General features: G+C 49.3%; 16 protein-coding genes across 16 annotated transcripts; 12 read left to right on the top strand and 4 right to left on the bottom strand.

Annotated features, from left to right (window-relative positions):
• Positions 1–194: 194 nt before the first annotated feature.
• NEDG_02022 (uncharacterized protein) lies at positions 195–764 on the top strand (the record flags this gene model as incomplete). The annotated part of the gene is made up of 1 exon (XM_067689440.1): positions 195–764. The coding sequence occupies one exon, from the start codon at positions 195–197 to the stop codon at positions 762–764; it is 570 nt and encodes a 189-aa protein (XP_067544737.1).
• Positions 765–1,419: 655 nt separating this feature from the next.
• Positions 1,420–2,730, bottom strand: NEDG_02021 (uncharacterized protein; the record flags this gene model as incomplete). Its single annotated transcript, XM_067689439.1, has 1 exon — positions 1,420–2,730. The coding sequence occupies one exon, from the start codon at positions 2,728–2,730 to the stop codon at positions 1,420–1,422; it is 1,311 nt and encodes a 436-aa protein (XP_067544736.1).
• A 163-nt stretch (positions 2,731–2,893) lies between these two features.
• Positions 2,894–3,253, top strand: NEDG_02020 (uncharacterized protein; the record flags this gene model as incomplete). The annotated part of the gene is made up of 1 exon (XM_067689438.1): positions 2,894–3,253. One exon carries the CDS (start codon positions 2,894–2,896, stop codon positions 3,251–3,253), a length of 360 nt encoding a protein of 119 aa, XP_067544735.1.
• Positions 3,254–3,370: 117 nt separating this feature from the next.
• Positions 3,371–5,101, top strand: NEDG_02019 (uncharacterized protein; the record flags this gene model as incomplete). The annotated part of the gene is made up of 1 exon (XM_067689437.1): positions 3,371–5,101. One exon carries the CDS (start codon positions 3,371–3,373, stop codon positions 5,099–5,101), a length of 1,731 nt encoding a protein of 576 aa, XP_067544734.1.
• Positions 5,102–5,288: 187 nt separating this feature from the next.
• On the top strand, positions 5,289–5,810 carry NEDG_02018 (uncharacterized protein; the record flags this gene model as incomplete). Its single annotated transcript, XM_067689436.1, has 1 exon — positions 5,289–5,810. One exon carries the CDS (start codon positions 5,289–5,291, stop codon positions 5,808–5,810), a length of 522 nt encoding a protein of 173 aa, XP_067544733.1.
• Positions 5,811–5,934: 124 nt separating this feature from the next.
• Positions 5,935–6,432, top strand: NEDG_02017 (uncharacterized protein; the record flags this gene model as incomplete). Its single annotated transcript, XM_067689435.1, has 1 exon — positions 5,935–6,432. The coding sequence occupies one exon, from the start codon at positions 5,935–5,937 to the stop codon at positions 6,430–6,432; it is 498 nt and encodes a 165-aa protein (XP_067544732.1).
• A 110-nt stretch (positions 6,433–6,542) lies between these two features.
• Positions 6,543–6,938, top strand: NEDG_02016 (uncharacterized protein; the record flags this gene model as incomplete). The annotated part of the gene is made up of 1 exon (XM_067689434.1): positions 6,543–6,938. One exon carries the CDS (start codon positions 6,543–6,545, stop codon positions 6,936–6,938), a length of 396 nt encoding a protein of 131 aa, XP_067544731.1.
• Positions 6,939–7,089: 151 nt separating this feature from the next.
• Positions 7,090–7,818, top strand: NEDG_02015 (uncharacterized protein; the record flags this gene model as incomplete). The annotated part of the gene is made up of 1 exon (XM_067689433.1): positions 7,090–7,818. One exon carries the CDS (start codon positions 7,090–7,092, stop codon positions 7,816–7,818), a length of 729 nt encoding a protein of 242 aa, XP_067544730.1.
• A 99-nt stretch (positions 7,819–7,917) lies between these two features.
• On the top strand, positions 7,918–10,083 carry NEDG_02014 (uncharacterized protein; the record flags this gene model as incomplete). The annotated part of the gene is made up of 1 exon (XM_067689432.1): positions 7,918–10,083. The coding sequence occupies one exon, from the start codon at positions 7,918–7,920 to the stop codon at positions 10,081–10,083; it is 2,166 nt and encodes a 721-aa protein (XP_067544729.1).
• Positions 10,084–10,105: 22 nt separating this feature from the next.
• NEDG_02013 (uncharacterized protein) lies at positions 10,106–10,789 on the bottom strand (the record flags this gene model as incomplete). Its single annotated transcript, XM_067689431.1, has 1 exon — positions 10,106–10,789. The coding sequence occupies one exon, from the start codon at positions 10,787–10,789 to the stop codon at positions 10,106–10,108; it is 684 nt and encodes a 227-aa protein (XP_067544728.1).
• A 40-nt stretch (positions 10,790–10,829) lies between these two features.
• On the top strand, positions 10,830–11,840 carry NEDG_02012 (uncharacterized protein; the record flags this gene model as incomplete). Its single annotated transcript, XM_067689430.1, has 1 exon — positions 10,830–11,840. The coding sequence occupies one exon, from the start codon at positions 10,830–10,832 to the stop codon at positions 11,838–11,840; it is 1,011 nt and encodes a 336-aa protein (XP_067544727.1).
• A 101-nt stretch (positions 11,841–11,941) lies between these two features.
• On the top strand, positions 11,942–13,732 carry NEDG_02011 (serine/threonine-protein kinase TTK/MPS1; the record flags this gene model as incomplete). Its single annotated transcript, XM_067689429.1, has 1 exon — positions 11,942–13,732. The coding sequence occupies one exon, from the start codon at positions 11,942–11,944 to the stop codon at positions 13,730–13,732; it is 1,791 nt and encodes a 596-aa protein (XP_067544726.1).
• Positions 13,733–13,819: 87 nt separating this feature from the next.
• Positions 13,820–14,176, bottom strand: NEDG_02010 (transcription initiation factor TFIIA small subunit; the record flags this gene model as incomplete). Its single annotated transcript, XM_067689428.1, has 1 exon — positions 13,820–14,176. One exon carries the CDS (start codon positions 14,174–14,176, stop codon positions 13,820–13,822), a length of 357 nt encoding a protein of 118 aa, XP_067544725.1.
• Positions 14,177–14,226: 50 nt separating this feature from the next.
• On the top strand, positions 14,227–15,582 carry NEDG_02009 (uncharacterized protein; the record flags this gene model as incomplete). The annotated part of the gene is made up of 1 exon (XM_067689427.1): positions 14,227–15,582. The coding sequence occupies one exon, from the start codon at positions 14,227–14,229 to the stop codon at positions 15,580–15,582; it is 1,356 nt and encodes a 451-aa protein (XP_067544724.1).
• A 74-nt stretch (positions 15,583–15,656) lies between these two features.
• Positions 15,657–17,573, bottom strand: NEDG_02008 (syntaxin-binding protein 1; the record flags this gene model as incomplete). Its single annotated transcript, XM_067689426.1, has 1 exon — positions 15,657–17,573. The coding sequence occupies one exon, from the start codon at positions 17,571–17,573 to the stop codon at positions 15,657–15,659; it is 1,917 nt and encodes a 638-aa protein (XP_067544723.1).
• Positions 17,574–17,590: 17 nt separating this feature from the next.
• On the top strand, positions 17,591–19,450 carry NEDG_02007 (ATP-dependent helicase HrpA; the record flags this gene model as incomplete). The annotated part of the gene is made up of 1 exon (XM_067689425.1): positions 17,591–19,450. One exon carries the CDS (start codon positions 17,591–17,593, stop codon positions 19,448–19,450), a length of 1,860 nt encoding a protein of 619 aa, XP_067544722.1.
• Between the last annotated feature and the right edge of the window lie 40 nt (positions 19,451–19,490).

Below are 19,490 nucleotides of genomic sequence, written 5' to 3'. Positions count from 1 at the left end.
TCGGGTTGGGACGGCACACCCCTACAGGTCCTCACCCCCACAACCCCCTCCTTTACGGCCGCCCACCCCGGCAACCCCTCAGCTCCACACCCAAACCTTAGCAACTGATATGCCATCCAAAGCAAAAACACCAAAACCTGATCTAATCACTTGATGCGCGCTCTATCTATAAGTATCTGGATGGGACGGTCTTTATGCAACGGTGTGGACACCCAAGTAGCAACAGGGCGTCACCAGGGCAAGATCCGACATTTTCTGGGAAACCTAGCGAGCCGCTTGGCCCCTGGCTACGAGCAATGAATAAGCAGTTTGCCATATCTTGCCCGCCCCTTTCAGAGGAACAGAAGGCAATACGCCTGGAAGCAGCCCTACGAGGCACAGCAGCCAAAGAAATCTACCTAAAAACCCATTTTCCGAACAAAGATTTATCATTCACAGAGATAGTTGGGATACTTGAAGAGTTATACCCAGATGCGCACCACCCCGGTCCGGTCCAGATTATCACATCAAAACACAGACACAATTGGAACCTACGCGAATCTCTAAGAGACCAAACCACCCACCTGCGGTTTAATCTGGCCATGGCAGGAACATCTTTTGAGAGAGAGTTCGTACCCATTTTTAGCAGTATGCCCTATGGATTCCGAAAGAAAGTGTGGGAGTTCACTGGTGTAGCTAAAAAAACCATCACACCCGAAGACTTCTACAAGTTTGTAGAACATGAAGAAATGATATTTAGACAGATCCGGCTAGAGCGGCCATAAAGCTTCATAGGGGAAACATGGAACTCTGCACATGCAATTGTTGGTTGTCTGTAGCAGGCTATGGTGTGTTGTTCGGGTGTAGGTGGGTATTCGGGTTAGAACCCACTGCCACTGTCAACTGCTGCCAACAAAGATAAAGGTGTATCTTTTTATTTTTTGGTAAGGGTGTTGGAATAACATCCAAGGAAATGTATTGGTAGTTGGGTGTTTAGGATATTGCATAAGAATATTTATTAATTCGTTCAGATATTTATAGTAAAATATTTAGCAATTATTAAATATCAATTTCGGTTTAGATCAATTGATGTTACCTTGGATATTATTCCAACAAAATGTCAGTGGTTAGTTCGGAATCAATATTCAATATTCAATCATTGCTCAAATATTTACTATACATATCTGACCGAAATAATAAAGATTCTTATGCAATATCCTAGACACCCAACTACCAACAAAGGGTTTGTTAGAATAGTATCCCAGCCAATGTCGCCTAAACCGCGATCCAATAGCTATTGCTAAACAGTGCGACCTATATGACCAGGACCGACCAGGACCATGACCAGGACCATGACCATGACCATGACCAGGGACACCAACACACAATCTTATATAATACTTTAGACATCCAACTGCCATGTGGTGTGGTTGAGCAAGCTTAGCCAACAATCGTCCACTGCCAATCACTGTCTTGCTCGTATGTCTTAATGGGCCTGGAGACGCCATTTATCACAAAGGTCTTTAAGCTGAGTAGTTTTGTTTTGTTGATTGGGTGGCTTTTTAGTGCCTTGACTAGCCCTGGCTCGAGTGGCTTATTGAACCCGTAAATTCTAAGTGTCTCCATGCCATCCGTATTGTTGTCCGCCCACTCTACTACCGAGTCAACGAAAGCTTTGGTTAGATGTGTTGTGGGGGTGTAGTCTTCTAGATAGACTGCGTGTATTTGGCTAGGCACTATCTCCCATTCTAAGCTAAGGTTTTTCTGCAACTCTGCCAAGTCGGTAACGTTCAGACAAAGGAAACCCTTTACTGCAATGCCTTTCAACTCTGAGAGGCAAATTTTGTTCCAGATAGACATGTCCATCCAGACCTCCATCCACTCTTTTCCGGTGATTGACTTGGCTATGGCTGCAGACACTACCAAGTCTTTGGAGAGGTTTTTAAGTGTCAACCTGTGGCTAAAGAGCTTTTTTAGGACCAGCTGGCAATCAATCGATGCCAGGTTGGGCAAGTCTTCGAGATAGAAGCCTTCCATGATTTGTATCCCTAGATTATCTAGGCATTTGACAGATGTGACCGAGCACTCGAACACACCCACACATAGCCCATCGCTGCTTTTTGCCAGGTTAATAGCCCCACAGACCCACTCAAAAACGAACGGTGATAGTTTCTTCACCATGAACAAGTCCAAGCCCCTTAGAGATGGTTTTCGTGGTTGGGTTAGTTCCGGGTTCGTTGGGTGGTCGAGTTCTGCAAGGTTGAAGTTTTGAATAAGAAGCACCTCTATTATCACCCCATCAAACGCCCGAAGAATCCTTGCAAGCTTGAGAAATGCTTCTTCTGGCCTTTGCACCGAAGGTTCTGTTTTTAAGCTAGCTCCAGTTACAGTTATGCACCCAAACACAACTCCTGGCATGATCTTTTCAGGGATATCTTCTAGATATAGCTTCTCCACCCGTATGTTTAGACGCTTCTTTTGGACCCTGGCCACCGTAGCATTTGGGCGTGCACCAGAAACAGCCAGACTTTCACCGCACTGTTCGAAAAGTTTAATGGTGGCATCGGAGGACGGATTGAGTGTTGGGTTTTCCGCAGCCTTAGTGTTTACCTGCTCGGGTTTGTCTATGGCCAGGGTAGCATTTGGGTTGGCGTTTTGAAGATTATCCTGCTCATTGAGCGAGCACGCTGCCAAGTAGATGCTGCCCAGTATGGTAAGAGCTGCCTTAGTTGATGTTTTCAGGTTGACCATGAGTAAGAAATAAATTTTCTCCTTTTCTTACCCTTAGCTCAACGAACTAACCTTACCTGTTGGAGTTTGTCGTGCTGGGCCATCCACGAAAACCTGTCAAACCCACACCCGAAAGCCCGAACACATAATTATCTATTTTTGCGTATCTCAAAACTACAAAAGCATGGACAACTATGTTGTTGTTGAGCTAGACAGCTTGGACTGCAGCCCACTGGCTTCGTCCGTTGCCAACACATGCACCTGCTACTCTCCAGGCACTTCCAGACAAAGATGTCTACTCCACGAAGCAAAGACTCGCCCAACCCGAACTAGCACCACCCAAACCCCTCTCTCTATTTACATAGCAGAGAAAAATGCAAGGGAGGCAAGCATAGCCCAAGCTTCTCCTAAAACTTGCAAGCACCGCTGTTTCTCTTTCTACCTGGACAATATTGAGGTTCTCCACATGGCCATTATCTTACTGGTTGTGCTCGGTATCTATCTCATTTCCCCAGATGTCAACCGGGTGTCCGTTCGGGTTTAGTGTTCGGGTTTAGTGTTCGGGTTTGGGGAAGCTGCCTCTAATCTAATCAAGAGCAGAATAAAACTTTTTTCTGTCTCGACACAACATAACTTTAAAATTTAAAATTTTTTATACGGTATGGAGTTCAATCAAAATCCGCCAACAGGTATAACAGACCTCAAAAAAAGTGCTCTTAAACTAATAGAGGATACAGAGCAAGAAGTAGCTCGGGCCAGAACCGTTCACAATGACACAAGAATTGAACCAAATGACCCATCCTTCCAACTAGTCACAAGTCTCGAACGCCACCACAGTAAAGCTAGCAAACAAATCAAGAAAATCTTCACAGAAGAGGAGGAACAGACCCCCTTGCACCAAATCAATGGAATGAACCAAGTCCTAACAGAATTTGACGCAGAAGTTTTCGGGCTAGTTGAAAGCCTGAGCGCATACGTCCAGAACACCAGCGAGGCAGAAACTAGCGACACCTTGGCGCAGTACAAAGATGCAACTGAAGCAGCACAAACCCTTTCTCAACTTATCGACGTTGAAACCGCCATCACTAAATGGAAAGAAGAAACACTCGCTAGCATAGAACGCTACAACACCTCCCCGAACTACTACGGCTGCATCCGTGCCCTAATAAGCCAAGAGGTGGTACGTAGACAGGCAGCCAAGTCTGCTGATTTCCTTAAGCGAGCCCAAGATTTTGACCGCTTTATAAAACTTCTTTCTATATGCTACACCGCAGCAGAACAGATCGCCCCACCCACTACCAACCAAACCATCTCTCAGTACCCGAACAGGCCCAGGTATTCATCTCTACTCCTACAGCAACTGAACCAGGCAAGACGAGCCCGAGCACAAGCCACCCCTCCATCTGCAGCCATCCCTACACCCGCAGTCATAATCACCCCTGCACCCACCCCTGCAGCCATCCCTACACCCGCAGTCCTAAACACCCCTGCAGCCATCCCTGCACCCGCAGCCGCAGCCATCCCTGCAATCGGACATAATACTCTGGACCTACCTCAAATACACCGGGAAAGAGCAATAAGAGTACCCCGAACTACCCCAAGCTTCCTAGAACGAATGGGCAACACAGTTGATAGTTTGACAAAACCGGTTCAAAGACTCTACCTGATGCACATTCATCCTATAGTTGTACCCAAATCGTTGGGACGGTTAGGTTCTTCATGGAAAAGCCAGTTAAACAATCTTATTCTTCTCTTGATAGTGGCTGCAATCCACCTACAACCATTTACCAACTCTCTCGTACGATACAACCCGAGCACAAGCATTTTGGGTTTCAAGCTACCTTGGTGCCACTGTCTAATCGGCGCATTCATTGCATTCAGAACAATTTTCTTTAACGGTTTCTTCACAAAATGTTTTTTGATAGCTACTAGACAAGAGAGCATCAATCAAAACCCGAACACCCCTACCGAAACAATTGCACGTTGGGCTTATCCAGTATCTTTAAGAGACTTTTATGTTCTGTTAGTTTGTATAGGGAGCTTACTCTCCCTGTTGTTATACGCATTCGGTGGGACACTAATACCACAGTTGTCATTGCTGGAACGGATCCTTATGCTAGTGTTTTATCTCGACCAAGCAAGGTACTTCCTTATCAATGCCTTAACAACTGTCCGTGGAGGACCAATATTTGGCGAGAGATTGGGAGATGATAGGCCAAGCATGTTCGAAAAACTTATCAGGTTCTTCAAAAAGCTTGTCAACCTCTCCAGAAAATCGGGCAGTGGAGCTTTTGGTCTTTTATCTTTGGTCTTGGCCATTAACACAGTATTCCCAGTCTTTACACCATTTAGAAAGTACATCTTTGCTTCATTCCAAAGCATCTCATCTTAATAAATCCATCTTTGGGGTCTTAGTGTTGGGGTCTTTGGGGTCATTTCGGGTCTTAGTGTTCGGGTCTTTTTGAGTCATGTCACAAACACCCATTTTTGACAGATACGCATCACATATCTTTGACAGATAGATCGCCGGGCACCACTTTTTAGCATAAATAAATCTTTAGCACACTGCCATCACACCAATGACACAATCTTTCACACACCCTTTGCAACCGCCAATCTACATCCCTCCCCGCCCGAACAAACAACACTGGCAGTACACCACCCGAATTCTTGACCCCCGAACACTAATCCCGAAGATTTACCCCGTGATCGACATCCCGAAACTAACCCGAACACCAACTACCTCTAATTTTGACGAAGAGCCGCTTTTAGAAGATCCTCAAACGCGGAGAAAGTGTCTTACAAATGCTCCAACCATAATCCAACTCCCTCCAGAAACGTCTGCCCCTCTGCCATCCCCCAGCTCCAAACTCTCCACCGGGCAGCCTATAAGAGCAGCAGGCGAGTCTTTTGTGGACGTATTCGAGAGCAGGTCTGCCCGCGTGTTTTTTTCACTCCTGTTCCTCTTTTTATTCATGATTGGCATCGTAGCGGTTCTAGTGGTAGTATACACCAGACTTCATAGCTATGCCATCACCCCTGGGTTTAGGGGGTTCAAGTTCTCCAAAATCATCAGTCTAACCCACTCTCCCCACACATGAGCTGTGTTCGGGTTCTCGAAAGACCCAAAGGCCCTGGTTAGGCCCTGATTAGGCCCTGGTTAGTGTTAGTGCTTGGGACACATCAAGAATCCGAACACATATAAGAGGTAAAAATCTGGTTTTAATGGCAGAGCTATCTAGGGTGAATAAAGCGGCGTTTATAGCTACGGTTATGTGTCTAGGAGTGCTGGGGAAGTGTTCGAGTAGTGAGGATGAAGACTGTTCTGTGACCATAACAGTTGTAGCAGATGTCCACAGATCACTGGATGGGGAGATAGTGTATGGCCCACCCCGAACCAACCTAACCCCTGGGCAGGGGCACAATCGAGCCATTCGGGTCCAGCCACTAACCCCAGACCCATCCCAGGACCTGTTACGTAAAGCACCCCCCTCACCAGCCCACACACTGACGCCTCCCAGCAAAGACAGCGACTACCCCGAACACAATGAGCAATTTCCTTTCCACCCATCCAGACCACCCAAAGCTAGCACCTTTAACATGGACATGCCTGATGTGTCCACGCATCAACCTTCAGACCTTAGTCTGCCCACCGTGGTGGTTGGTGCCGCGTTTCTTGTCTTGTCAGGGATAGTTCTGTATATGGGGGTATGGACTAGGTAGCATACGACTGTCACCCGAACACTCACGCCCGTCAACGTCATCCTGCCACATCCATGGCCACATCTAGGCCCCAAAGGTATAAAACCAGCAACTAGCCCAAAGACTCAACCATGCACATCCCTTCAGTTATTCTTCTGGCCTGGTGTATCGGGTTAGGTGCCACAGATGTTCAGAGTCCTGAGGTTCCATGCACCCCGCATACCCCATACACCCCGCATACACCACGCACCCCATTCAGCTCCCGATCATCTTTTGTCAATCGAACCCAAACACGTTTCGACTTCTCACCAGCAGCTATCAAAAAACACATGCGAGCTGAGCCATCCCCCACCACCCCGAAACCACCCCGAACACTTTCAACTCTGCTTCTGGACCAAGCCCAGGCCTTTCTCAGCAACACAAGCGCTTATGTAGCTGAAAGACTCTACACCATTATAGTCTTCTATGTGGTGCTTTTGGCTCTTATGGTGGTTATTGCCATGGCCACTGGGTTAGTGTTCGGGTAGGTCAGTCTCGGTACGCTACAGCACACGACAACCCACTGCAACACACGACAACCCACCGCAACCAACCACGACCACGACACCCATTCTGATCCAAACCTATCACCTGATTCATTTCTTATCTATAAATGTTCTGGTTTTTTTAAAGGTACAGATGTTCAGACAGATAACCCTGAAAAAAACACAGCCCAAAAACACACGCGCCCTAGTTCGATGGGTTCCACTGACACTCTTAGTAGTTATCTACTACGTCCACTTACACCTGTGTTCTAACCCAAGCCTAAATGGTGGGTATGCAATCGCCCGAGAAGGCCGGGAAGGGTCTAACCAGGGGTACAATATGGTTCCACTGCAAAGCCTAGACACAGCAGAAGAGCCCGAATGTTCCTTGGTTGTGGAGCCCGTGCAGTCTTCTCGGGGCAAGCTTATCAAAATAGTGGCCATTGGTTCAGGGATACTTGGAATCGTTTTTCTAGGTGCTACCTGTGCCTGGGCGCTCCTTCCCCGGCTTTTCACCAACATTACCACCACCAACAGCACCCCTACCTGTTTTGACAATCTAGGAACTAACCTAACGGACAGCCCAGACAGTCACTGTCTTACCACCAAAAACGCAACAAACACCACTGGAAAGTACTTCTACCACTCAGGCACCAATTCATCTTTCCTCAACATTACTCTCCCAGACACGATTCTTAACAACATAACTACCCAGCCTACCCTTGCTGAGACCACCGCCCAGACCACCGCCCAACCCCAGCCTACCAAACTAACCACCCTTGATGAGGTCACCCAACAACCTACCCTTGCTGAGACCACCGCCCAGACCACCGCCCAGACCACCGCCCAGACCACCACACCAAATAACACTATGAAGGCCTAGTTTATACAGCGTTGGATTCAAACTAACCTGGCGTTTGTGCACCTGTGTGGTACCGCAATCACTTACATAAAGACAAATGCATATTTTTTTATTTTTTCAATGAACGGAGGACAGAAGCCTAATGTGTTCTCGTCTGGAGTCTTTGGTCAGTCGCCAATGCAAAAGCAGGAACAGCCAATGTACCACAGCTCATACGGAACTAACTCAATGTACAGCCCACACCAGCCACAACACTCAAGCTTTGGAGGGTCCATGAACCAGAATGCACCGATCAAGGTTTCACCAGCTACCCCAGACAGTGCCGTAGAAGCCTACAAAAAGACTATTAACAGAGAAGATGCAGGAATCAACACAGAAATAGTCAGTATCACCGCAATGCCTGTCTATAAAAACTTTTCGCTTGAAGAGCTAAGGGCCGCCGACTACCACAACGGAAGAAAAGGAACGATTAGCACAGGGATGTCTTATGGACAGCAGCCGTCCTACGGGTCTTCCAGCTACCTTCGCCAGCCGTCTTTTGGCAGCGCCGTGGGAATGGGCGACCAGAGCATGTACAGGCCGGGCGAGCAAAGCCAGAGTCCTTCTTTTTCGGCTTTTGGGCAAAACCGGTACGGAACACAAACGTTCCCTCCACAGCAAAACTTCTTTGGCAGCCAGGGACAGCCAGCTAAATCAGCGTTCCTTTCACAACCACCTACCAGGCCAGCCACGCCCTTTGGTGGGTACCAGGCACAGCCACAACAGTCTTCTCTCTTTCAAAGCGCCTCACCAATGGGACAGACAGCTCTTCAGCAGCAAAGCATGTTGGGTAGGCTCCCCTCGTCCATGGGCACTCCCATGAACACTCCCATGAGTACCCTGGGAATGGGCACTTCGGGTGGAATGTCCTCCTTTGGGGGCATGAGTCCTCTCAGTCAAGGCCAGGCTCAACCAGGCTCGGGGATGGGAATGCAGTCGCCAACACCGAACACACAGCTTGGTTTTGGCGGAAACGCCCCAGCATCAGCATTCGGGATGCAGTCCGGGGGTCTGGGTTCTGGGGGAATGGCCAGTCCAGGGTTTGGTGGCCTGGGCTCAGGCTTGGGCTTGGGGCAGTCTTCGGGTGTGGGGCAGTCTTCGGGTGTGGGCGGAATGGGCATGCCTCAGGCCGCAATGGGTCTGGGGATGAGCAGTGCCCCAAAGCCGCCTGGAGCGTTCGGGATGTCCTCCCTTGACCCTTCCCCGGGCACCCCCTCACTCTTTGGAGGCGCCCAGAGCGACCAAGCCCGAGGCCTCTTTTCCAGCACGCCGTCCTTTTCAATGCCGCAAAAGCCAGCTGAGCCCGCGCAGGAGAGCAAAGGTCTTTTTGGGGCACCTGCAGGCACATCTTTCCTTGGAGCACCCTCAGCTGCCCCAACCCAGCCCACCACCGCCCTCTCTGCCCCAGGCCTTTCAGCCACCGCCCCAAAACCAAGCACCTTTGGAGCGGGGCCAGGTTTGGGCTTGGGCTTGGGCTTGGGGTCAGGCTTTGGAGCGGGGGTGGGAGCTTTGGGGAGCGCATCTACGCCATCCTTCTCGCTTAGCAAGCCAGAGAGTCTTTCCTTTGGGGGAAGCACAGCTAGCAAAAACAAAGACCCTTACCTGATCTCAGCCCTCGACTTCAAGGAGTGCGAGGACTATGAGAAGCGGAAAAAGCTGGAAGTCCCAAAACTGCTCTTTGAAAAAGGGCCAAAGCAGAAGATCAAGTTTAAGAGCAGCGCGGCTTTCAAGTCGGTGCTTTCAGAGCACCTGAAGAGCCTTACCTCCCTCCCAACCGCCCAAGACAAGCCGCTAAAGCACAGGGCAATGGTTTACGAGTACTACACCGTACCACCAATCGAACACCTGACCAAGATGAAAGACAGAAAAGTCCCAAACCTTATCGTCGGGATAAAGAACGTAGGAACGATAACCTACAAGGTAGACATCAACCCTGGGGAGATAGATTTTGACAATCTATCGGAGCAAATCATAGTGGGCGATGGGTACATAAAGCTAAACCCAGCCTATGGGATAGAAGTGGGCGTGGGTCTTAACAACCCGTGCCGCGTCGTTCTAACCCAGGCCCCGCACCGGAGCAAGTCCACCGACGAGGGCGCCTTGGAAGGACCTGTTTTTAGATCGCCTACTGCCCAGAAGTCAGAGCAATCTAGGCTGGTGACACGGATGAAGACCGCCCCAGGCGTTGACTTTATTAGCTACGACCCAGACAGTGGTCGCATTGAGTTTGATGCTCGGCACCTTTAAATGTCATTGACGAGAATAAAACCTATCTAGTAACTTTTTTCATAAGCTTTTCAAAGAGGGGACACTCCTTGCAGATGGATGCGTACGCCGGGGAGGAGGGCAGCCCATCTACCTTGGAGACAAAGCCTCTGAGGGTGTTTTTTACCTCAAAGTCCAAAAGAAGCAGGATTTGCTGGTTGATTTGCTCAAACACCTCTCTCCTCCTCTGCTGGACCCTTTCAGGGTCAATGCTTTTGAATACAGCCAGCTTAACTGTTTCTTCGAGGCTAGCAAGTAGGGTGGGGTGTTTTTCTGCGATCGGCGAAAGCTCTATCTCAATGCGCCGCAACGTCTCAAGGCTTAGCACGTTCTTGATGTAGGCGTCTTCTAAAATGTCCTGTTCAACCATGGCAAAGAGAAGCCCTGGGAAGTCTGAAAAAATGAACGGCGAGACGGAAGAGACCTTCTCAATCGCCTGAACAACGCGCCCTGCGTCCATTAGCTTTCGTATTTCTTCCCGCTCCTTAAGAAGAGGCAGGGGAAGCGTGGGGAGCTCGCTTTCTTTTTCCAGGGCCGTGTATGCGTGGTAGTACCCCTGCTCTGAGAAGTACTCAAGAACAATCTCCTGGAGGTAGGTTTTATCAACGGGAATGGAGAGTAGCTTGGCCTTGGACGGCTTCTTTGTTGCTTTTTCTCGTCCTTCCTCCTCAAATAGCTGCATCTGCATAAACAAACCTTTGCATAAACAAGCGAATGGTATTTTTTTTATGGGCCAGCGATCACGGACACGAGACGTTCCCGCCCTCGAGAGTGGAGACGCTGTCATAACAAACGCTCTCACCGTTGATGCATCAACACTCAGACGCATACTCGCCCAAAGGACTCTTATTATCGTAGACAGGCCGGGAGAAGGGTACATCCAGAGGCTACAGAGAGAAATAGACCAGGCCTTCGGGCTAGAGGCTGCCACCGCCGCCCCAGACGTTACCATTCTAAGCTACCAGGACTACCAGACCGAGACCGAGACCCTGACCGAGACCACCCCTGACCAGTGGCTTATCTTTATGAACATAAGAAAAACAGAGGACAAAAAACGGCTTCTTTCAGAGATGCGTCGGTCCAAACAGTCTTTTATCTTCCTCAGCAACATCTACAAGATAGAAAAAGTAGCCGACCTGGAAAAGCTCAAACTGAGGATTCTTCCAGTGAGGGAAGACTCAGGGCTGGCGCGGTCAACGCTTTCCTTTGGACGCAACCACGAAATAATCTTTGCAGGTGAACAGCACCTCAAAGCTCCCGGTTTCAGCATTGCTGTTGACCAGGACCTAACGGTTCCCTGCATCATTGCCACCGAAAGCGAGGAGCAGAAGGCAGAGGCCCTGGCAGCTCTTGAGCGCACCAAGCTCGCCAAAAAGGGCACAGCCGATCTAAGCGAGTACCTGGGCAAGAAGAAGTGGGCGCTCGTTCTTACCTACGACGAAATCGTTGCCCAAATTAGAGGGGCAGCTTTTGCAGAGGTCCAAGCACTTACAGCCTCAGTCCTTTCATACGACTGCACCGATAAAACAGCCCAGCTTCTGGCCATGCACCAAATTGCGCTTAACGTCTTTTCTCTAAGCACAACGCAAACCAAAGGAAGGGTGACCAAAATCATTGACACTCTGCCAGCGTATGGGATCAACCTCCTTACCAACGCCCAGCACCTAGCCACGCACCTAGCCACCACTAGAAAGACCAGGACCCAACACCCCAAGGCCCAACACCCCAAGGCCCAATAAATCACGCACTGCCCCGTACCACCGTACCACTGTACCACCGTACCCCCCTCTGCCCCAATATATTGCAGCGTAGTGTACGATTTAGTTTTTTATTTACTTCAATGGAAAGGCTCTTCCGCATAGAAGACATCCTTGATTACATTGAAGAGCAGAAGAGCAACAGTGCAAGTCTCACAAGACAGCTGTCAATGTACTATGAAGCCACCCAGAAGAACCTTGAAGTAAGTGAGAAGACACTTCTTCTCTGGCAAGAGTACATCAATCTTCTGGAAAGTAACGGGTACACTGAAACGGAGATAAGAGAGGTGTACAAGATGCTCAAAAGCAGGTACTGGAAGCTTAAAAACTTTTGGAGTGGGTGGCTAGATTACGAAAGTCGTCTTCCCCCGACGCAAAGCAAACGAGCCAAGGTCCTTGAAACGGCCAGGGACATGCTCAAGTACAAGGACTGCGAAGAAAAAGAGGCAATTCTGCAGTGGATCGATGAAAAGTCTCTCAGAACCCGAGACTACACCGATACACGCCTTCTTTACCCGAACACCCCCAAAAGCACCATCCACATTCCCACCACCTACACCACACCTACCACACACCCCACCACCTACACCACACCTACCACACACCCCACACCTACCACAGACACCCACCTGGGGTATACGGGAATCATTAGAAGCGGCGAAGAAAACCGGTCAAATCACATCTTAGACCCGGGGTGTATCACTGGAAGTATCTTTGATGCACCAATCAAGATAACGCCTAGCCAAAAGCAGCCAGACAATGTTTCTGTCCAAGATACCAATCTTCAGGCATCGGCACACAAAAAAATCACTCTTAACGGGCGCAAGCTAAGAATTCTAAGAACCATAGGCAAGGGAGGAAGTGGGAAGGTCTACCAAGTTCTCTCAGATAAAAACGAAGTCTTTGCCCTCAAAAAGATCAAGCTTCCAACTGGCAGCGAGAGCGACGAAGTGCATCGTATCTATGTCAACGAAATAGAGCACCTGAAAAAGCTAAGACACAGGCACGAGATTGTAACGCTAAAAGACAGCTACGTGAACAAGGACCGGATTGCCATTCTGATGGAGTACGGGGACATAGACCTCTCACGGTTCCTGGAAATAGAAAGAACGCGCGTTCCCGAGGGGTACAGGAAAAGCCGGGAGACGTATATGCTCCGGAACCTCTGGGAGCAGATGGTAAGGGCCGTCAAGTGCATCCACGACCACCGCATTGTCCATCGAGACCTGAAGCCAGCAAATTTCCTTTTTGTCGCTGGAAGACTCAAGCTGATTGATTTTGGCATTTCCAAGGAAATCAGGAACGATACCACCAACATTCTTAGAGAAAAACAGATTGGAACGATTAACTACATGCCACCCGAGGCCATCATTGAAGGAAAAACAAAAATGGGAAGAAGTAGCGACATTTGGTCGCTTGGCTGCATTCTTTACGAGATGTATTTTGGAGAAGCGCCTTTTGTCCGTTTTAAGAGTCTTGTCCAGAGAATGCAAAAACTTCTTGACCCAGAGTATACCGTAGAGTGCCCCCCCGAAGAAACAGACGACCAAGACTACCCAGAAGTACTCGCAGAGATACACAGCTGCCTCCAAAGAGACCCACAGAATCGCGTTAGAATAGATGACCTTCTGGCCAAAGGTCTTTGTACACCTCACAGTACCCCACAAACACCTCACAGTACCCTACAAACACCTCACAGTACCCCACAAACACCACAGGCCACAGACCCTACCTGTGCCTTTACCAAAGAAGAACTTGGTGGTTTTATTTCAAAAATCATGGACATGAAGCATACAGCACCTACACCTGAAGGAAAGCTAAGAATTGTAGAAAAAATATCTAATCTTTATTTTAACAAAAGAGGGGGGTGCTAGGGTTGGGTGCTGTACCGAGAGGTGTGCTGTGTGCTGTACCGAGAGGTGTGCTGTGTGCTGTACCGAGAGGTGTGCTGTGGTTGGGTGCTAAAAAGCCTTTTTCTTATCTGAGTTCTTTCCCCGAGTACTTCGCTCAGTGTTAATGTTTGCATCACAGGCAACTATCTTTACTTTGTCTGCTCTAACTAACTCGTCGTTGATTGTCATGACAAAGTTCTTAACAACAAAGGTCCATACGTCTGCAAAGTTCTTATAGCTAATAATTGAAGCTTTGAAGCTCATTTTACTGTGGACACTACGGTTGAACACCTGGTGGATGGCATTGTCAAACTTTTCTAACAAAGCATTCCCTTGTTGTGGCGTGATGATTTGTGAGTTTATCTTCTCTTCAATCGTATCCTGAAAAGCCTTTCCAATGTTACTCTCTCTGTAGAACTGAAACATCTAACACAGAAAATAAAATTACTATTTCTTACACAGCCAAATATTTTACAATGCACTGGCCTGTTGAAACAACCCAATACACTGCCACCCGACAGCCTTCCTCCTTCAAGCAAATCTTCCAGGTAAAGACAACCTTAGTACCACCCACCACAGACACGGTACCACCCACCACAGCAGACACGGTACCACCCACCACCTACACGGTACACGGCACAACCACAGGGAGCGGCTGTTTAATTAGGAGGGAGTGTTTGGTGGGGGGTGAGAAAAGCGTTTGGAGGGTCAGGATTGAGGGGGTGCAAATGGCATACACTCCGGGAGACTCGGTGCTTCTTCGGGTCTCAAACGAGAAGAAGGCGTCTGAAAGAATCCTTAGACAGCTAGGCTGTCTTTCTGGGGCGTATCTCCAGTTTGAGCGGGTGCATATAAAAACGGGCAGGTGTGTGTTTAGCTTCCAGGGAAGGCTGGGAGACTACATTGAGCACTTTCTTGACATAACCTCGCTCCCCTCTAAGTACTGTCTCTATCGGCTCTCTCTGTGTGCGGGGGAGGGGAGGAGGGACGCTCTTGAGTACCTTTCATCGCGGGAGGGGAGCAGGGATTACTTCTCCCTTAACAAAAACTGGAACACTCTTGCAGATATCATTGAGGAGTTTCAGGTATCGCTAAAGCTAGAAGACCTTCTTGAACTATCCACGGAAATCAAGCCCCGTGCGTTTTCCTTGATCCAAAGCCCAAGCCAGGACATTGAGTTTATCTGTGGGCTTATCACCAAAAATAACGGTGAAAGTGAGCGAAAAGGGCACTTTTCCACCTTTATCTCCCAAGTCACTGATAAACAGCAGGCCTGGGTCGTTCAGTCCGGCAATCCACAGCCCAGCACTGCACAGCCTGCCCCCCAATGCCCGAGCACCACCACCCAGCCCACCACCCAGCCCAGCACTGCCCTAGTCTATGGGGTAGTTCTAAAGCCAAACAAGCTCATGCAAATGCGGGCGAGTGACTCTCTGCTTATTGCCACGGGAACGGGTGTGGCCCCATTTGTCTCTTTCTTGCGCCACCGCAGTCAAAACAGGCTTGTTCTCTTCTATGGGTGCAGAGCGGAGGAGGAAAGTATTCTTCATGGTCTAGGCATGGTTTCAGGGCCTGGGAGTGAGTGTGTGTACCGTGGAGCCAGAGAGTACGTTTTAGATGAACGAACAGCCATTTACATTGTCTACTCCCGAACTAACCTTTCCATTCACATCAATACCTTTCTAAAAATTAATGAGGAAAGGGTTGCTTTTCTTCTGGAAACACTTCAAAGTGTGTTTATTTGTGGCAAGCGAGAAGTCCAAAAGTCATTGAGTGAACACTTTGCTCAGGCACATCCGCAAATGCCTTTGTACATTGATGACTGGTCCTAGGGTTTTCGGGTTTTCGGGTTTTCGGGTTTTCCGGGTTTGGGTTTTCCGGGTTTGGGGTTTCGACAAACCGGGCCTTAGAGGTCTTTAAGCATACCAAGAAAGTCATTGGGGGAGCAGATGTGGGTAGATCCAACAATGATGGCTATGCCTGCGTTTTTGGCTGCCTCTCTGACTTCAGTTATTTCGGCAATAGTAACGCCACCAATGAAGAAAAGAATGAGAACGTTTTTTTCAGGTGTGTTTTCGTTAACTGGGGCTTTGAACACAAACTCTCTCTTGCGCAGGGAAGTGCCTGAAAGACCTTTCCTCTCGCTGGGAAGAATGATTTTTAGAGAGGAGCAGAGCTCAGCGTTTTTGGAAATAATTGCGTGAAGGATATCGTGAACCAGTGGGACGTACCTGGCAATCGGTATCTTTCCTTTGGTGTGTGGCTTTATTTCGCGTCCGAAAAGAAGCTTTTTAACGGTTTCTGCTTGTTCAATCAGTGCTTTTGATACGTGGCCATCCTCAATGAGTGTGCATATTTCCTCTTTGGGTAGTGATCCAATGTTTGCAATAAAAAGAAGGTATAGCCGGTACTTCTCCTCTCGAGTGAGCTTGGCTGCCTCAAGAACCTGGGACAGTTCCTTTAGGGCCCCGTGCTTAAAACTTCTGCCCTCGGCTGTTTTCCCCGTAGCCAGCCCCTGCTCTAGCATAGCAACGCTTTTCAAGTTGTTGTTGTTGAAGTACCCAATGCACTGCTCCAAGAGACCCATAAGAATCTTTATCTCTTTCAGGGCCCGTGTTTGCGATGGAAGATCTTGCACTGCTTTAGCTAATCTTTTGATATTTCCTTTTTCGTCTTTTTCTGATGATTTGGTAGCTTCTTGAATCATAGAGGACAGCCGGCGGTGCGTTTCAATCAGTTGGGTATTTCTGATGCTTTCCCAGACCTTGGAGTCTTCGTTCATGTCAATGCGCTTGTCTTGTGCGTCACTGCCAGAACTACTTTCATCCCCACTACTCTCCGTCTCCGTGCCCGTGCCTTCGTCCTCGCTCTCACTGCTGTCCTTGTCCGGGTTAGTGCCTAAGGTCTTGTCTACCGTTTCATCTATGCTTTTTCCAATACTCTCCCCAGCACCTTTAGCAGCGTTTTTCAGATTGTTCAGGTTTTTCGAGCTTTTCGAGTTTTTCGAGCTTTTCAGGTGTTTCGAGCTTTTCGAGTGCTTCGAGGTGCTTTTGGGGTGTTTGTGGATCTTTCTGGTCTTTTGCATGGCTCTTTCCTCTTCAATGACGTACCCTGGGCCGCCCAGGCCAATGTCCCAGAGAAGGCTTTCAAAGGTGAAGAAGTGAAGGAGTGGGGTGCTTATGTCGCTTCCCCGCTCAATAACAACCAGCTTACTCGGCCCCTCTCTGCCTAGCTTTTCGGTAAGAACCTTGGCCTGTCTGCCAACGGGAATCGGCGTTGCAGACAGCTGCAAACAGCTGGCCAGGCCTTCAAGCTTCTCTGAAACATCAAGAACATACTCCTCCTTCTGCGAGTAGAAAGAAAAGCTCGTGTTGATCTGGAAAACATCGATGCAAACGGGTAAAAAATCAAAAATAACCGTTTTAAAGACAAAATCAACCTCTTTGCCTTTTTTCCTCTTTTTCTCTGCTTTGGCTGCCAGGTCCTCCAAGGCAGCCGTCTGCTTGTCCGTGGGCTCGTTCATTATCACCACGTACATCTTCTGGTAGGTTTCTTTTGAAGCGTCTTTCTGGAGTCTTTTGAGGACAGCTGCATCAATGTGGACGAAGTATATCGCTCCAAACTCAAGGGTGCTTGCTCTTTCCTCCTCAATTCTTTCAATGGCAGCAATGTTGCATGAAAGCACCTCGCTCATTGGCAGGGCGTGGTGCAAAAGCTTGGCTGTTTCCTGGCTTATAATAAGAATCCGCCACTCTTTTTCTGACGACCCCGTTCCAAGAACGCTCCTCTTGATGCGCTCTCCCACCGCTCTTACTAAATTCATCCGAAACAAAAACTAGCATGCATGAAGGCAAAAGTCTAATTACTGACGCGCTCGGTGAAAAGGCCCAAGACAGCTCCAGAGTCGTTCTTGTCACGGGAAGCACTGGAAGTGGCAAGTCTTTGATGATTGGAAGGCTTATTACTGAGCTAACGCTAATGACTGTCCCGAAAAAAGCAGCTGCCCAGAGACTGGCCCAGCAAATGGCCTGTGAGCGAGGAGAGGCCCCGGGGCTAAGCATAGGCTTCCAGTTCAAAAACCGGCAGGCCAAGAGCCAGCACACCCAGATCCTAATTACCACCGAAGGCACTGCTCTGAGGCTTTTAGACAGCTTGGCCGCGTCTCTGCGCTACTTGGTCATTGACGAGGTGCACGAGCAAACGGCAAACACTGAGCTGCTTTTGGCTCTAGCCAAGTACCAGCTCCTCCCGAGGCATCCCAGGCTTCGCCTGGTGCTCATCAGCAGCACCAGCAACGTAGAGGACCTGCACCGGTACTTCCAGAGGCACCTTCCCGTTCGGGTAAAGCTACCCTCTCTTAAGCACACGATTCACACCGAGTACCTTGAAGACTCTAACGGCTACGTTTTATTCGATGAGCTGTCTCCAGGGGCGGGGGGGCCTGGGATGGAGGACAGCGAGGTGGAGAGTATTTGTGTCCAGGCCTCCAAGTACTTTTTGCGCGGCGATGGAGACATTCTTATCTTTCTTCCGGGGAAAAAAGAGATTACTCTTGTGCAAAGGCGGGTGAAAGAAAAAGATAGGCTGGTGGTGCTGCATGGGACGTCGGCGCAGCGAGACATGAAAGAGTTTGGGACCGTTCGCGGGGATTGGGAGGTGCCGCGCATTATTCTAGCGACCAACATTGCCGAGTCTTCAATCACCTTCCCGAACCTGAAATACGTTATTGATAGCGGTTATGTTAAAAGATCGTATCAAGAGTACGGGGCAGAAAAGCTTACCATGGAGCGCATTTCCCAGGCCGAGGCTGTGCAGAGACAGGGCCGGGCCGGGCGCACCCAAAGCGGGACCTGTTTCAGGAACTACACCAAAGAAGAGTTCCTGGGCTTTAGGAAGTATCCAGAGTCTTCAGTTGCCAGGACCCGAATAGATAGTTTGGTGCTTATGGAAAAAGCCTACTCACTAGAAAGCCCCAAGTATCTCTCCCAGATCCCGCACAGACGGGTCCAGGAGGCGGCGGCGTATCTTCGGGGCATTGGGGCTTTTCGGTGCTTTTCGGGCCTTAGCCACAAAGGCCGTTATCTGTTTAGGTGCGGCGTTGGCACCGATCTTGGGCATTTTCTATGGACCAGTAGAACGGCCTCGCACCTCCTAGCACTCCTTTCCGTCTCTCTTATTTCTGCGTACAGGGAGTGTCTGACACACCTCTCTGAGGACTCGTACCTTAAAAAACCAATTAACTGCCAGAACCTTAAAGAACTGATCTCTGGCAAATTTTTAGCCGAGGCCCTGGGGCTTAAAACGCTCCCTGAGCCCTGCACCTCGTCCTGCGAAGCATCAACCAGTGCTGACTTTTCCATCTACGTCCACGTCCTGCTGGAGAGTATCCGGCACAGTGCCTCGCTCCCCTGGTGCCGGGCCAACAACCTTGACCAGGGACTTCTTTTAGAGGCGGCATCAACGCTTAGGTCCCTTGGTGCCTCCCACGCCGTGAAAAGCGCAGGGTGCTTCTGCTCCCTCAACCAGGACCTTACTGCGGCCTTTCCGGCCCACACAGCCGTCCAGGTTCCAGGAACGTGCTCGTACACCGTTCCAAACAATGCCCACTTTCTAAAGCCGCTCCTCGCCCACGACAGCTCTTCTCTGGGGTACCTCTTTGTCTTTGACTCAACCACCCTGGTCCATGTTTGGAACAGGTAGGGGGTTGTGCGGCGTAAGAGAGGTACGGTGTAAGGTAGGG

Source organism: Nematocida displodere, assembly GCF_001642395.1.
Source record: "Nematocida displodere strain JUm2807 chromosome Unknown 11, whole genome shotgun sequence".
In the NCBI taxonomy this organism is placed as follows: domain Eukaryota; kingdom Fungi; phylum Microsporidia; genus Nematocida; species Nematocida displodere.
This window is presented reverse-complemented; position numbering and strand designations above follow the sequence as displayed.